This window comes from Protopterus annectens, chromosome 1.part1 (genome assembly GCF_019279795.1).
Source record: "Protopterus annectens isolate FY-2018-M chromosome 1.part1, PAN1.0, whole genome shotgun sequence".
Taxonomy (NCBI): domain Eukaryota; kingdom Metazoa; phylum Chordata; order Ceratodontiformes; family Protopteridae; genus Protopterus; species Protopterus annectens.
In genome coordinates this window covers 1,169,896,698-1,169,914,026 of record NC_056726.1, presented here as the reverse complement: position 1 = coordinate 1,169,914,026, position 17,329 = coordinate 1,169,896,698, and the positions used below count along the sequence as shown (strand labels likewise).

The 17,329-nt window shown below is 39.1% G+C and overlaps 1 protein-coding gene across 2 annotated transcripts in view; it reads right to left on the bottom strand.

Moving 5' to 3' along the window:
- Window positions 1-1,767: 1,767 nt before the first annotated feature.
- Window positions 1,768-17,329, bottom strand: part of LOC122809180 (beta-2-glycoprotein 1-like) — a 235,783-nt gene continuing 220,221 nt past the window's right edge. For both annotated transcript variants that reach the window (XM_044080486.1, XM_044080494.1), the window contains exon 10: window positions 1,768-1,960. In XM_044080486.1, the coding sequence (XP_043936421.1) occupies window positions 1,896-1,960 (65 nt within the window). In that variant the 3' untranslated portion in view covers window positions 1,768-1,895. The remainder of the gene's footprint in view (window positions 1,961-17,329) is intronic.

The window sequence follows — 17,329 nt, the reverse complement described above, 5'->3', positions numbered from 1 at the left end:
GAACCAATATTTTATAATGGATAAATACTGTTTTTACGTCATTTTAACTATTTATTTACTATTTAGAAACATTGTTTTTTAAAACAATTGTGTAGATGAGAGCTGTTCAAGCTATACTTTAGGTAATGAATGAGGGTGAGTGCCACTTTAAGTACAGCTGATTCCTGTTTGTTCCAGGAAACAGCTGACTCTTTCACTTCCTATATAGTCAATGGTTTATGTTGAACAAATATCTGAAGAAGTTGGGCTATGTGGCCTGATGAAAAGCGCTTTATGTGATTTTTTGTTTTTGTAATAAACAGTATGTCACTTTACTCGTGCTTGCAGGATTTATTTGGACAGCTGGATATACTGAGCGGCTTCTTCTTTTGGTAGTATGGACTTAGTTTGTGTTTGTGTTTCAGCTTCTAAATGTTGACGATCCAGGTATTTTAACATGAAACTAATGTTCTTGGAACATTTTTTGTTATGTTTACTTTGTTGGAGAGAGATACATTTTCTGTTATGTTTACCTTTTTGGGGCAAGGAACACGTCTTACGGTGTTTGCCCCAGAGCCTCATCCTAATCATCTGTACATTCATATTTTGTGCATTTCTTTCCCTGTTACATCATCCTTCTGCCTTTACCATGTACCTGCAAACTACAATATACTGCAGAAAGATGCATAAACAGGTATGCAGACAGGTCATTTGTACTATGACAAGATTATACACCTGTATTGTTCCAATTTCCAATTTTTGAAGGATGTCCTTGGTGCATTGTCATTGTGCTGAGTAACAATAAACTGTCTTTGAAGTTTCATCTTTAAAAATTTTTATGGTTTATTTTCAATTTTATAATTTCATTAACATATATTGTTTAATAAGAAAAAATAGCAATAAACATTGCAAACCTGTTTACTTCTTCAGTAATTAGCAAGCAAGGCAAAATATACACTGTGTTACACACAAGAATTATTGATGTTTACTTACCTGTCTTTATGTGAAAGATTGTGGTTTTAATTTGTTTCCATCCCTCTAGTATATAGCATTCATTTGTATAATGTCTGCTAATTCTAACCCATGTAAAATGTATGATGAGTTGTTAAGCATTCCCATTCCATTTTTATCACTGCCTTATAAAACTCTGCAACTATATTTGATTTCCAATAGATTATGAAATAGTCCATGGAGATGATAAGCAATGAGTAAATGTACTGCCCAGGCAGACACTGTTATTTTTGGATTATATATTTATGCAGGAAGAAATACATTTCCATTACACGTTCAAAAAATGTTTCAGAAATGTACTTGCTTGTCACAAGTGCATACTAATGCCAGAAAAATGCATGGGTAGACTTGAGGAAAAATGGAATGAGGGTTTTATTCAGTTTTTATTGAAAAAAAAAAAAGAAAAACAACATACGGCTTAAAAAACATAACTCATAGGCTTTACACTTTGACTTTCCATTCAGAATAATAACATAAACATTTACTGTAAGATAGCAGTTCTGTTACTTAGCTTAAAATTAAGAGCCATGTATTAACTTGTGCTGCAAAAGGTGTCTGAAAAAGTATAAAGCTGACAATAGTCATTCATTCTTTATTATTTCACTTCTGTTGTATTTTTACTCCTTTTATTTCTTTCTGTTTCATCTTTGAACATTTCAGTAAATAGATTTGTTAACTGAGAAATGTAATATTTTCACAAATATGCATATTCTACTATATACAGCTATATACATACATACACATATATAAACCTAATATATTTTTCTTTTTTTCTTTTTTTATCAAAATAATGTGCTATCCAAAATAACATAAATATATTATAAGCACAAAAAAAAAACTAAACCGAAATGTGTCCATATGCCATGCTATGGATTTAAAGAAGCTGTAATGTCATGGAGAAAAATTCAACATGGAGTAATTTCTGAAACCAGTCTGTTTGGAAACAGGTTGTACTGCACCCACGTAGGTTCTGAAAAATAAAAAAAATGTTTTGCTATTACACAGTCCAATACAATTAATTAAATACTCATTTCAGCATCAAATTAATAAACATCAATCCATTAAGTGGTATGCAACAGAGTTACTAGTCACCATTGCAGGGATTTAAAGATTGATCACAGGTGAACCATTTGTAATAATTTGCTGTGAAGTGACACATTAGAATTATTATGAAACTTTGTAACTTCTTTTTAGCACAGAGATTCAACAGTTCATTAAAGTCTCAAAGCTGACATTACAAAAACGAAAATGTGCGAGCATATGAATATCATTAGATTTCACCCAGTCTGATGTAGTGAATTAAACTCAGCACCCAAAAACAAACTTGCATTGTTTTGAATATGTACTTCCTTTTATCAAATAATTGTTTTACAAATGAAGTTTGCTCACAATTTATCTGAAATAAGGCTTCTTTACAGAGAAGTGAATTACCAAAAAAGTTGTTCCCATAAGGTTCTCATAACTAAATATATTATGCACTAATGCTGAATGGCAGCAAAGTTGATTCTGCTGTTAGCAGTAGCCAGTATTTTCATTGCAGCTTAATATGAATGATTTACTTATACAGAATCTATTAAAATAGTAATTGTTTGACAAACTATTGCATACTTCAGCAAATGGTGCAAAACACAATATGCAAAATTATCAAACATCATCAGAGAAAATAAAATAAAGTCAAAGATAAGGTCAACTAACTGCATTTTGCTTTCATCAGTAATGAGATAATGAAATATGTAGTGCAGTCTAGATTCAGGGCATTTTTCTGGTTAAGATTTTGCACCTGACTAATGGTGTATCCGATAGTTCTTCAAGTATTAATATCAGTTTTTATTTGTTTTTAGAAAAATTGAAGGAACGATAGTAATACCAGGATTTGAGATGCATGTATAAAAATGTAATATTAATATTTATATTTTAATACGGGATTAGCCCTGCTAATGAAATACAAAAGACTTGCCCTGAAATCGATTCATAGCAATCAACATGATGTGCCAAAACTGGTTTGAGTATTTTAATTGTAAGAGGTCATAATGCAACATGATTTGAAAGGATGTGAAGCAACCCTTATATTTATATTTTATCAGAGAGAAAGCATATTAAAATATTATCAAAAACCTGATTCATTTGCTTATAATTTGAATGTTAATTAGTTTTATGAATCCTTATTAAAAAAGAAATAGGACACATTGGAACCATTTCTATTTTGTTTTAGGAGGGAGTGCAGAGCTTCAAGTAAACCAATACCTGCATGCTTGATATGTGGTAAGAGGTAAACTTGAAATGCTCTTTTCCTGATAGTTTAGATAAGTTCAACATATGGACCTAGATGCTATTTAACCAGTCCTTAAACTAGTTGGAAGAAAGCTTGGAAAGTGCAGTGATGGTGAAAGTATTCTCTTACAGTTTTGATGACTCTTAATATTATTTAAATACTTACACTGGGCCATAAAACACCTAGGTAATGAATTATATTCTATGCAATTGCCAACACAGTTTGTTTTGAAATGTCTACCTGGATTTAGGACTGATATCCAAATCTGTCACTAAACTCACAGCTTGAACAGTGCAACCATTTGAATATAGAGAGGCATCTTCATTGTTTTTTGATAGCACAGACTATTATAATGAGAACAGTATCAAGTAGATTTCTGGGAATTGAAAGTAAACAGCTGCTATCACACCAATCTCTTATATCCTGAATAAGGAATGTGATTACTGAAATCAGTTCTGTAATGTCCAGCATATGCAATATAGTCAAGTACCAAGTACACAACAGTAAAACAAAGGCCCTATCATCTTGTTTCACCTAAAGACCTATGGGTATTACACCTATTCACTAAAGACTGTGTTACATAACTGCCCTTGTTTTTAGAATAAGATAAAAGAGTATCAATACAAGTTGGTCATAGCCAGAAATGACAGTCCAGATTTATCTGGTCAGTTATATTCATATTTTTTTCAGAGTTTTAAATCTCAGTCTCTCCCTTATCCTGGATGCATCTTCTAAATCTTTCAACATTTCAGAGAGACTCTTTCTCCACTAATAGATGTCCTATTGTTGTCTATCCCCTCTCCAGCTCTTTTCAGATCCTCTGCTAATGTATGTCTTCATTGCAGACCCCTTTTACGGACCTCATAAATACTTTTGGATTTCTTTTCTGTGTCTTGCTTCTCCATTTTTCTTCCTTGCAGATGTTCATCGTGTTTCACTGCTGCAGTCATTACACTTGGGTTATCCTGCCATCAGGTGGGCCCACAGTCGGCCTGAGTTCCAAAGTCTTGGTCCGGCGTCAGTTGCTGTCGCCTCTTTCCTGACGTCACTGTGCCAGGGATATATAAGAAACAACAAACAAGGCAGTTCACACAGCCTACCTTGACCTTGCAAAAGCTTTCGACACAATACCCCACTCGAGTATCATAGAAAAGCTCACCAGCTTAAATGTAAACCCATATGTCACAAGATGGGTTGCAAACTGGCTCAAGGACAGAACCCACAGGGTTAGAGTTGCTGGTGCCATGTCAGACTCCAAGCCAGTCACAAGCGGTGTCCCACAGGGCTCAGTCCTGGGCCCCCTCTTGTTCGGCATCTACTTTTCAGAAGTGCAGGCAAACATAGGAGGATTGTGGCTGACAAAGTTTGCAGATGACTGCAAACTGGGCGCCATAGCTGAAAATCCATCAGACACCGATATCCTTCAGAGAGGTCTCATAGAAACGGATAACTAGTGCCAGAGCCATGGCCTTAAGCTACATGCCAAAAAATGTATAGTCATACCCTTTGGTAAGAACAAGGTAACCCCAAGTTACCACATAGGTGGCAATCCATTAAGTACAGAAGAGGTTATCAGGGACCTGGGGACCCAAGTTGACAGTAACCTTTCTTTTGACACTCACATTGCCAAAGTGGTTAGGAGGATCTTCTACATTGCCCACCTGATTATGAAGGGATTCACATCCAGATCAAGGGAGGTCATTGGTCCCCTGTACTCTTCACTTATCAGACCAATGATTGAGTACAATGCCCCATTCAGAATGTATCTTACCCGACACCTGCAGCAATTGGAAAGACCCCAAAAGTTCCTCACCAAAAGGATAAAGGGGCTCAAAAATATGCCATATGCTGCCCGACTGAAGAAACTCCAGCTCTATTCAGTCACATACCGTCTGCTCAGAGGTGACCTGTGCCTGACATACAAGGCCATGTCCAACCCGGAATTAATGGACATGCTCCACCTCAAAAAATCCAAATCCACCAGAGCCACAAGAGCAAGAGACTTAAACCTCAACACGGATATAAATAGGACATGCTGGAGGGACAGATTCATCACCCAGAGACTCCCTATGCTGTGGAACAGAATCCCGGTCCATGTGAGACAGGTCGTAGGTTTACCCCGGGGATCATCTCTGTATCACTGCTGGTCAGAGACACGGCAAACTAATGGGTATAGTATTCTTCAACCTAAGGGGTGGTGAAAGCCACACAACTCTGGCTAGGCTTATAAATGCCCTAGGGCAGATAGCCTAGTATGAACCTATGAACCTATAAACCTACGAACTGATGCCATTTTCTTCAGTCTTTCTTGCCGTGCGGTGCCCGAAGCAAAAGCAGTTCACAAGTGCCGGTCGGCCGAATCCTGAGATTTCAAATTCGATTTCAGAACCAAAGTCTTCAATAAAGCTAAGTACCCCAATGGGGAAACTTTTTCTTGCCTCAGACCGATGTCAGTAAAAGTTAATAATTGTATTTCTTGTGGGAAGCAAATACCTTATAAGGATTTTCATTCTTACTGTATTCCATGCCTAGGCCCAGATCACGATGTCACTAGTTGTTGGTTTTGTGCTAGATTTAACAAGTGCACTATTAAACGTCGGTTTGATTTTGCTTGCCATTACTTTGGGTGAAGGTTTAATTATACAATGCCGTCGGAACAACCGACGACCGGAATGCACAAAAAACGCAAAGATAAAGATAAGGAATGGCATCCGAGGCCCAAAACTGACGACAAAGCCTCTTCTAGGCCAGTCCCCGGTTCGCAGCCCCTGACACCCACTACCTCAGAACCACAGGCCGCCACCGACTCCCATGTGGAGGTGCCTAGGCCTCTTGATACTCAAGGTGTTGGATCAATGGAGTTTAACCCTTCAGATGGGTCTGGAGCTGCTAAGCAGGCATTGGCTTCTGAGGGTGTTTTCAGGCCTACTCAACTTACCACTGCAACTACAGCCAAGACTAAACCTACATTAAAGACACAAAAGCAAGTACAGCATTCACCTGGACAGGCCTCCATGCCTAAAAAACAGATGCTCAAGATGGCCGACGACTTGATAACTCTGATCAGGGGTTCCCATCCCCCCCCCTGATAAAAGACCTAGGCAGGATAAAGATTATGATTCCTCTGACCAGGTTTCAATATATTCTGATTTCTCTTCAGACCAGGGATATTCTTTACCCCCCTATGAGAATTCTGAAGCTGAAGAATCAATTCCTTCAGCTTCTCCTCCTGAGGATTATTCTTTTGGGAAAACTTTACATACCATGAGGGAGCATTTCCATTGGGAGGGCCAGGATTACTCAGAATCCAAGAAAAGGCTCAGAGACTTTCTTTTACTGCCTCAGCACAGGCCCCTTGCTATTCCGTCAGTGTTGGACATTGTGGATGATGTGTTCTCTGAATCTAGTTTAAATCCTGATTCTTTACCCCCAGCTCCAGTCAAGCCAGACAGGTACTACAAAGTCCCTGACTCTCACAAATTTCTTCATAAAATCCCTGTTGCTGACCCAGAAACTATTTCCCAGGGTCCCAAAAGGGTTAAGGCTTCCACAGCTAAGAATCCAGTTCCCTCGGATAGGGACTCTAGAGCATTAGACAGATGGGGAAAGAAAGTTTACACCTCTGCAACTTTAGCAGTGAGGGCTCTAAATTGCCAGTTTCACATGCTTAAATATCAACAGTACTTACTGTCTCAATTAAAACAGAACATGAGTACAAATGCAGAACAACCTGACTATAAGGAAATGCAGGATTTATTGCATGCAGCTGAACAAGTGGGAAAGCATACTTTGCAATGTAGTTTTGATTCATCAGAAGCTTCTTGTAGAGCAACAGTTACAGGATCTGTGATTCGAAGGCATGCTTAGTTAAAAGAACAAAGTTTACCAGATCATGTTAAGGCAAAATTATTGGATGCTCCTTTGCAGCAAGATAATTTATTTGGTATTAAGGCAGAAGAGGTATTAAAGAAAATGGAGGATAAGGCAAAATCTATGCAAACAGTGAAGGATTTCTTACAGGTACAGCCACCACGATTTAGCAGAAATTGGCCTACAAAGAATTGGTCCTTTCCAGTGTCAGACAGGCCACAAAGAGGCAGATACAGATGCCCAAGAGGCAGATCTCAGCCACAAGGATCTTACAGACCATGACAGTGGGGTGCTTCAAACCCAAAAGGAGGTGAGGACAAGTCACAACCTTACAGGAAACAGTCCCAATGACTTCCCCCTTCCAATGCCAAACTCTTCCCTTTTGGCAGCTCCCTTAGGGGGGAAACTAGCACTTTTTTCTTAAAATTGGCAAGCAATCACCCAAGACAAATGGGTGCTGAATATTGTGTCTCAAGGTTACAGGTTCCACTTTCACACTTTTCCAAGGCTAAAAGGAATGCCAGACCTGCCACAAAATCAATGGGCAGAGGCACAAAAACAAATTACAGCTCTCATGGACATGGGAGCTATTCAAAAAGTACCGCATCAGGAAAAAGGACAAGGATTTTACTCAAGACTCTTCCTGGTACCCAGAAAGGACAAAGCCTGGAGACCCATTCTGGACCTTTCCATTCTAAATACTTACCTGGATGTTCCAAAATTCAAAATGCTGACACTACAACAGCTCTTTCCCATGTTGGGCAAGAAAGCTTGGCTTGTTACTTTGGACCTCAAAGAGGCATACCTGCATATCCCTATCAGACAAAATTGCAGAAGATACCTCAGATTCATAGCTGGTTCAATGCACTACCAATTCTCTGCACTGCCCTTTGGCTTATATACTGTGCCCAGGGTCTTTACCAAGTGCCTAGCACCAGTAATTGCATTTTTCAGACAAAAAGGAATCCAAATATATCCATATCTGGACGACTGCCTGATACAAGCAGAGAGCAAGGACATTCTTCTACAGCATCTGGTGTTCATAAAAAGATTGTTAAGTTGCCTAGGGTACACAGTAAACGAAAATAAATAAAAACTAGTGCCCTCACAAGAGATAAAATTCCTGGGTGCCAGCTTAAATACAACGGACCAAATGGCTTATCTCAAGCCAGACAAAGAAGGACAACTGACTCAGTATTTTCATTGATGGCAACAAAGTCCCAACTCCCTGCAAGAAAAATTCTGCAGGCCTTGGGCTTCATGGTGTCCTGCATACTACTAATTCCATATGCAAGACTGCATATGAGGAAATTACAATGGTACCTAAAAAGTGTTTGGTCTCAACATTCTCACAGCTTGGAGACAGTAATACCAATAATTCCCTGCCTACAACAGGAGTTTAGATGGTGGGCACAGGCATGTCACCTCAACAAGGGTCATCATTTCACTCTTCCCACAGCCAGGCAGACTTTAACAACAGATGCCTCGGATTATGCCTGGGGAGCACACATGGCAGGAAAATCTATTCAGGGCAAATGGACCACAGACCAAATGCATCTTCACATAAATCAAAAAGAGATGTTGGCTGTACAAAATGCCCTTACAGCTTTCAAGAATCTTCTGCATCCAGGACAATTACTATTAAAGACAGACAACACCACTGTAATGTGGTACATAAACAAACAAGAGGGCACTCAGTCTTACCCCCATGCAGACAAGCCATGACCTCGTGGAACACAGCTCTAACCTATCAAGTCCATCTGCAAGCACAATTCCTGCCAGGAAAGAAAAACACTCTGGCAGACGACTTAAGCAGAAACATCATGGATCCTCACGAGTGGAAATGAAATCCACACATCTTCAGCATGATAATGCAAAAATGGGGGTGCCCGGACATAGATATTTTTGCCTCACCACTGAATTACCAACTACAAAAATTCTGCACAAGGACTTATTACACACAAGCATGGAAAGTAGATGCTCTTTCGTTCAGCTGGAAAAGCCTACATGTTTATGCCTTCCCACCTCTGCCTCTCCTTACAAGGGTACTCCTAAAAGCCAGACAAGAAAAACCACTGATGATTCTGATTGCTCCAGACTGGCCACACCAGCATTGGTACCCAATCTTAAAGAACTTAGCTCAAGGCCCACCTTGGATTTTGCCTCAAATTCCACACCTTCTGACTCAGTAAATCAATCAGATTCTGCACAGTCAGCTGAAAACCTTAAACCTGGCTGCATGGCAGATTCATTAGCCAAACACACTACTTCTCTCTCTAAAGCTGTTATGGATGTCATTTTGGAGGCCAGGAGGCCTAGCACCAGGAAATCTTATTCAGACAAGTGGAAGAGATTCTGTGCCTGGAACCAGGCTCAAAACCTTGATCCTCTGGTCCCTAACATTCCTCAGATACTACAATACTTGACTGAGATGCTGGACAAAGGACTATCCTTCTCATCCATTAAGATTCACGCTTCTGCCATCTCGTCTCATTACAAGACAGATCCTCCTATTTTCTCTCACCCATTGCTAATACAGTACCTCAGAGGAGCTAAAAACATAAGACCGCCCCGAAGAGCACCAACACCAACTTGGGACCTCAATTTCATTTTGGAAAAGCTCACTTTGCCTCCTTTTGAACCAGCCAATTCAGCAGTTAAAATATATATCATGGAAAACTGCTCTGCTTCTGGCAATAACCTCAGCACGAAGAGTCTCAGAACTGCAGGCACTAATGGCAGTGGAGCCTTTTATCATTTTCCACCAAGACAGGGTTTCTTTAAGAACAAACCCTACCTTTATGCCTAAGGTGGTATCCAGTGTGACTCTAAACCAAACTAGTCACTTGCCAACATTTTAGCCAAATCCCCAGAATAAAGGGGAGAGACTTCTACATTCCTTGGACAAACACAGGCAATTGAGCTTCTACTTGGACAAAACAAAAGCTTTCAGAAAATCTGAACAATTGTTTGTATCATATGCTGCAGGATCACAGGGAAAGGCTATTTCAAAGCAGACCATTTCAAAGTGGATAGGACACTGTATCCGGTTCTGCTACACACAACATGGGAAACCTGTACCTAGTAATATTAGACCACATTCCACCAGGGTAACTGCCACTTCTACTGCCTACCTTAGAGGAGTACCTACCAAAGATATCTTGGAAGCTGCAACTTGGCGTTCAGTGCACACCTTTACCAAGCATTACCATTTGCCTCTTTATTCTAGATCCAGAGCTGGCTTTGCCACTGCAGTGCTGCAGGGCCTCATAGCCACACCAAATCCTCTATAGAGCCAGCCACCCAAACTCAGCTTTGGGATTCTACCCAAGTGTAATGACTGCAGCAGTGAAACACAATGAACATAGCACAGTTTTGTACCTACCATAAATGTAGATGTTTGAGTGTCTTCACTGCTGTAGTCCAGGTTACCCACCCACCAGCCCCTCTTTCTTACCTGGGACTAACCTATACTACCTATGTGGTGTATTTGCTGGTTACTGAAGGCTTTATTTTTACCTTTTTGGTATGTTTTATTAGCAATATGTATTGCCTACCATTTTTGAGGGCACCTGACATCTGGGGCAAGAAAAACTGAAGAAAATGATGTCACTTGCTACTCAGGCCGACGGCAGGATAACCCAAGTGTAATGACTGCAGCAGTGAAGACACTCGAACATCTACATTTATGGTAGGTACAAAACTGCACTTTCTTTTCTCATTTTTTTCAGTTGTGTGGTTTTCCCCTGTTCTTTTGGCCCCCCTTCAATTCAACTATTTTTGCTATCTTCTGTTTTGGGTTCCTATTAGATGAGCGAAGACCTTGGTCGAACTTAAAACAATGAAAAGGCAAAATAGCGAAGCAGGTTTTAAGCAAATTCTTTCTCAGGGAAAGAATTTGCTTGGTCGCTTCTGTTACTTTGCCATTTTTGGCACTGCAGTGTGATCTCGGAGTTGGTATATTTAAGTAGGGGGTGTGTGGGGGGCACATCCCCCCCACATTGGGGGGTGTGGGGGCAAAGCCCCCTACTTTATGTATTCTTTTAAGGTTTTTATTTATTTATTTATTTTTTAGAACAGCGATTTTTTTCCATGTTCTGAGCTTCTGAGATTGTAAGCTTTCACTTACATGGGGTTGATTATTCATTGTTTGCTTTTTTAAGCATTCGATGATATAATATAGACCCTCAGTTTCATGCATGTCTTCCTTCCTTCACATGTCTCTTTATCACACATTCTCCTTCTGTGCCCTGCTTCCTCCTCCTGTCTCCTGGTTCCTCCTCCCTCTGTACTCTGAATATTAAACATGCATTTCATCTCTTGCAGTTAATTTGAATGTTTTACCTATAATCATTGACTCTGGCTGCAGTATTTGTTTATATGATCAAAAAATTGTTTATTGTCCAACAATTTTAATAAACATTTCACTGTAAGGAATTCTCTTTTAATCTTGGGCTTGTATGAATTTTTGCTCTAAATGAATATTAAAGACTATTACATCTGTGAAGGTGTTCTTTTGTCTGACTTCTCTTTCCAACCCTGTGGCTTCTTTCTGGTGAGAGCTCTTACAAAGTTGTCATGTTGACTCTTTCTTGCAGCAACTGCAGAACTAGCTTTTCCAGTTCCAGTTCAGACACCTTTTCATGGATTCCTAAGATCTGGATATTGCTTCATCTGCATCTGTTTCCAAGTCATCCTCTTTGTGATTTTGCCATTTTACCAGCTTTTCCACCTGTGTGATTTTTTTTTTTTTTTTTTACTTTGCTCCTGAATTTGAACTTTAATTGCAATTTTGTCATCTTCCAGATTCTGGATGTGCTATTTCAGCTTCTCTTCTTTTGTGTTAGCCTCCAATGATGCTCTTAATTGTTATTAGATTTTCATTACCCTCCCCACCAGCTCTAGAGAAATATGCAATTCTGCTCCTATTTTGGGAAATCTTTGAATGAGCCATTTGATCCTGTCTTCCTGTTTGTTCACCCATCTTGCTTTCTTGATTTACTAAATTTTTCTAATTTTCCTTGGACTTTGCTTTGATATCTGTGCCTAAACTTCCATCTTGCTTAAAAGTGCCTCTGTAAATGGTAGGTTTACTCATCAAAGACAGACAAATGGTGACCATATGTTACATAAAACGTTGAAGGGTGTTACATAAAAGAATAGGGATGTATAGCCAGTGTCAGTTAGGGAAAAAACACTCTACTGAGTATATGAAATTCAATTTTAAAAACATAAAAAAGGATAATAAAGCAGGGGTGTAGTCAGAGGACAAAGATGATAGCAGCTTCAGTACATATCTTTCAAGATCTTCTCTAAATCATCATCACCACCATCATCATCATCAGCTCCTTTTTCCCATTTTCTATGTGGGGTCAGGGTGTTGCTTCAGTTGTTACTATCTCTCTCTCTCTCTCTCTCTCTCTCGCTCCTTCAATTCAATGTCACTCTCCTATCTTCTTTGACAATCATGCCTGATTGTTGGAGATCATCTCTCACACAATCTAGACATCTATTTGCTGGATGCCTTTGTTTTCTCTTGACTTCTTCCTGTCTCTCCCAAGCCTTCTTCACCAGATTGTCTTCTTTCCTGCACAAGTGCCCAAACCACTGCAATCTGCTCTTCCTGACCTTCTCTGCAATTTAAGCTACTTGGGCTTCTTCTTTGATGTTCTCATGTCTTCATCTGTCCCACAGTGCACATCCTGCATCTCAAGCACTTCATCTCTATCACCGTTAGCTTCCACAACTGTTCTGTCTTCACTGCCCAGGCTCCTGTACCATGCAGTAGTACTGGTCACACCATTGTTTTGTATACTTTACTTTTCAGTTTCCTTGACATTTTTTCTGTTAAACACTACCCATGACACAATGTGCCAGTTGGCTGTAGCTCCTCTAATTCTAGCTTTGACCTCCTCATTCAGACTTCCCTTCTCCTTAACCACCCCTCCCAGGTACTTCAAGCTATTAACTTGGTCTACTATTTTCCCTTCTATCTCAGGTCTCCACTTCCTCTGATTTTCACCATTTGCTGCCATTACAACTGTATTATCTGTAGTCAGTTTCTTCCCAAGTGTCTCCAGTTTTGCATTCCATTCTCCTATCCTTTGCTGAAGCTCTTCTTCATAGTCTGCATGTAATGTCACCTTATCTGCAGATTGCAACTTTCTTGAACTGTCCCCTCCGACCTGTGTTCTAATGTAATTAAATACCAGTACAAACAGCAGTGGGCTCAGAGCTGAATCCTGATACCCACTTACTCCATCTGGGAACCCTTCCATGAGTCTAAACATTGTTCATACTTGTGTCATTCTATCCTTGTGTATATAATGCACTAATTCTAACAATTTGTCTGGGATTTTGAACCATTGCCTTTCTTGGGACCTTGTCATATGCTGTCTCCAAGTCTAGGTATGCCAAATTGGACTTTTTCCTCATCTCCAGCTTCTTCTCAGTTATCTATCTCACTACAAACGTCAAGTTAGTTGTGCTACATCCTGATCTGAATCTAAATTGCTCATCCCCCATCTTACTTTATACTAACCTGTGCATTCATTTATCAGTCATCCTCTCCAAAATGTGACAGGAGTTTGATACCTCTGTAATCCACAGTTGTAAATGCCCCCTTTGTGTTTGTACACTGGGACTACTATACCTATTGTCCAGTCATCTGGGATACACCTTTCTCTCCATACCGATATGAGTACCCTCAAGAGCCATTTCTCTCATAACTCAATCAATATCTCAAGCATATCTGCTGAGGCCTCTTCTTAGCCTGCTGTTTCTCTGACTTCATTATCCTTAGTGATGTTCTTTTTTTTCTTCTTAGATAGGCTTCCTTCTTCTTTTACCACAGGCTGTGTCTGGGGCAGTACAGCTTCTGTGGGGTTTTCTTCATTCAGAAGCTACTGGAAGCACCCCTTCCATCTGCCTTTGATGTCCTGCAGACTGGTAAGCAGGTTTGCAGTGGCATCCCTTATGAAGGGTGTCTGACTATCTTCTTTAGTTTTCTGTCTTTGCCTTGCAACCTGATAGTTTCTTTGTGTCATCTACCAAATCACTTTCCAGAAGCTGGTAGAGTGCCTCTGATCCCTTATTCTTCACTACTGCAACTGCTCTCTTAGCCTCTTTGTTAGTCAACCAATATTCCTTCTTAGCCTTCTCTGTCTTTTCTATCTCTCACTTTTTCCTGCAGTCTTTCCTTCTTTTGATGACTTCCTGGGCTTCTACATTCCACCACTGGCCCTCCTTATGTACCTTATTTCCATACTTTGCTTGACTATATATCTATTCTATAGTCCTTATACATGCTATTTTGACTATATATCTATTCTATAGTCTTTATACATGCTATTTTGACTATATATCTATTCTGTAGTCCTTATACATGCTATTTTGACTATATATCTATTCTGTAGTCCTTATACATGCTATTTTGACTATATATCTATTCTGTAGTCCTTATACATGCTATTATGACTATATATCTATTCTATAGTCCTTATACATGCTATTTTGAAGCTTTGCCCTTCTTCTCAACTCCACCTCTTTCATCTTCTTCCTGAGGTGTGAGAGCCCTGAGTATTTCCTTGAACTCTTATGATTTTTCTCAATTTAATTTCCAGGTCTTCAGCTTGGTCTCTGTTGACCTTAGAGCCTTCTCTTTCCACTGCTTGCAGCTGATTGTGGCAACTATTGATTTATGCTGTGAGCCAACTATTTCACTGGGATGACCTTGCAATCATTGATTCTACACCTGTGCCATTTCCTTACTAGTAGGAAGTATACCGGAGTTGCATGTTTCCCACTCTTGTATGTGATCTTGTGATCATCCTTCTGGTTGAAACATGTGTTGTCCACTATCAAGCCTTTTGCCAGACAGAAGTCTAGAAAAGCCTGTCCTTCTTTAGTCCTGTTGCCCCACCCATGTGGACTCAGCAGCCTTCATACCCTGTTCTGCTTGTCTCAATATACGTTCATTTAACAAAATCTCTGCATAACTAATACTGCTGTTATTCTAAGCAACCTAAAGTGATACGACACAAGTTCTGCACAGGGAACTGGTTCGGCACTTTGTAATGGTGAATTATTGGAACTGGACTGTTCACCAAATGGTAGAGAAGTTTGAGGTGTGTGGACTAGACGGCTACATGTACAACAGTATGGAACAAAAGACTAATTATTTGGCATCTATGATTACAAGTGTGTTAAACAACACTATGGAACAATGTTCCAATTTTCAGAGTCGGCAACAAGATGTAGAAGCCTGGTCTGTAAGAAGTAGCCTTTCAGAGTCTGCCTTAAGCTGAAAGACAAAATGTTGTAGGAGTGTTAGAAGGCTGAAAAATCCCTACAGAAGGGTCTCAGTTCTAACAGAGAGAGAGAGAGAGAGAGAGACAGAGAGTGAAAGATTTAGAATGAAAGGCAAAAATGAAACTATCTCAACATTTCATGGGTATAAGAAACTCAGAAAATGTAATACAGTTAGTTTTTCAAAAGTATTTAAACAAATGTTTGGTGTTACCACAAGTCCTGCTCAGTACTAATTGAGAGTGTATAACAAATTTATAAATCTACAGCTAGAATGCCTTTCTTTTAGCAGGATTAGAGATACATATCTATCAGGACTTTGCTTATGCTACATTAAAGGAAAGGATGACCTCTGAAGTAAAACATCTGTGCTTTAAGAATGGCTTACCCACTTTCCTATGCTATTTAACTATGTTGGGTATAATGTTTGATGCCTAACCATGTCCTCCTTTCCCTGAATGATATAAAGTTGTCTCAAAAAGAAAAAAAAAAACAGATCCAAGAGGACTAGTGGTTTAAAGCAATTAAGCAGCCCTAACAGTGGTGATAATCTGGCTGCTAACACTAGTTACCCAGAACAGCTATCAAGAAAGGCACTGCCTCATTAGCACCTCAAGCTCAGAACCTATGTAAACCTCTTCAGTTAGAAAAAGAAAGTAACATGGAAACATTCACTCATCCCGAAGGAAATACTCACAGTCAGAAGACTAATGTATTGATTCCTGCTATGAAAAGTGCTCAGGTTATTCAGGAGTTTATGGTAGCCAGCGCAGACAAAGAAAATAAAGCTGTCATATCCAAAAACAAATTATATGGATGCAGGACAGAGGGAGTTAATACAATATCTGCAAGCAGTGATTGTGTTGTCATGTCACTTCACAAACCATAACATGGTTGTGGTGCACAAATGATATACAGACAGCAGACAAATCAGAATAAAAACTTGTAGGCCATTCTGTATTCAAAACTAGTGTGCTGGGGCGTGGCCAAGGATGAACACAGGATAGCAGCAGATTTCTTCAGCTCCACCAATTTCATTACATTGACAGGAATTAATTACTTAAAAAAATAATTTTTGAAGTAATTTTCTTTCTAAATATGTTTGTTTTATATAGTTCTTGAACTATATCTAAAAAAGAAAGGAAATCTTAATAATATTCCTGTCAGAAATTACTTTGGAAATTTTCCTGTCAGTTTATCAGTCTGAAATGAGTTCCAGTAAGACAAATTCTCAAGACTCCAGCATCAAGAAAGAACTTCAGTCTCTGATAATCATAGTCCAGCAACTTACTGCTAAGATGGATAAAATGGATACTAAAATAGACACTTTCATAGAACACCTACAAAACAAATAGACTTGTTACATATGGACCTGCAACAACAGAAGATCCAGATGACAGGCATAGAAGAAGCTGTGAATGACATGGAAAATAGAATACAAGAAGAGGAAATCAACATTGAGTTTCTGCTGAAACAAAATACACATTTACAAACAAAGCTGGATGACCTGGAAAATAGATCTAGGCGCAATAACATTAGGATTTTTGGACTGCCAGAAAATATTGAAGGTAACAATATTACTTCTTTTTAACAACATGGCTCCCTAAAACTTTAGATTTACCAGAAGCATTCTCTTTTGGTATCGAAGAGCACATAGATCTATAGCTAATACTAACTCTAACAAAAACTATCCTAGATCAGTTATAGTTAGATTTCTATCATCTTTTGATAAAGAGATGGTTCTTAAATCTGCTTGGGCTAAAGCTCCTGTTAAGATTAATGAAACAACTGTGCGTTTTGACAATGACTATTCTTCCATGGTATTAGCTAAAAGAAAAGTTTTTCTGCCACTAATAAGGGAGCTTAAAAAGCACAGTTTAAAACATACCT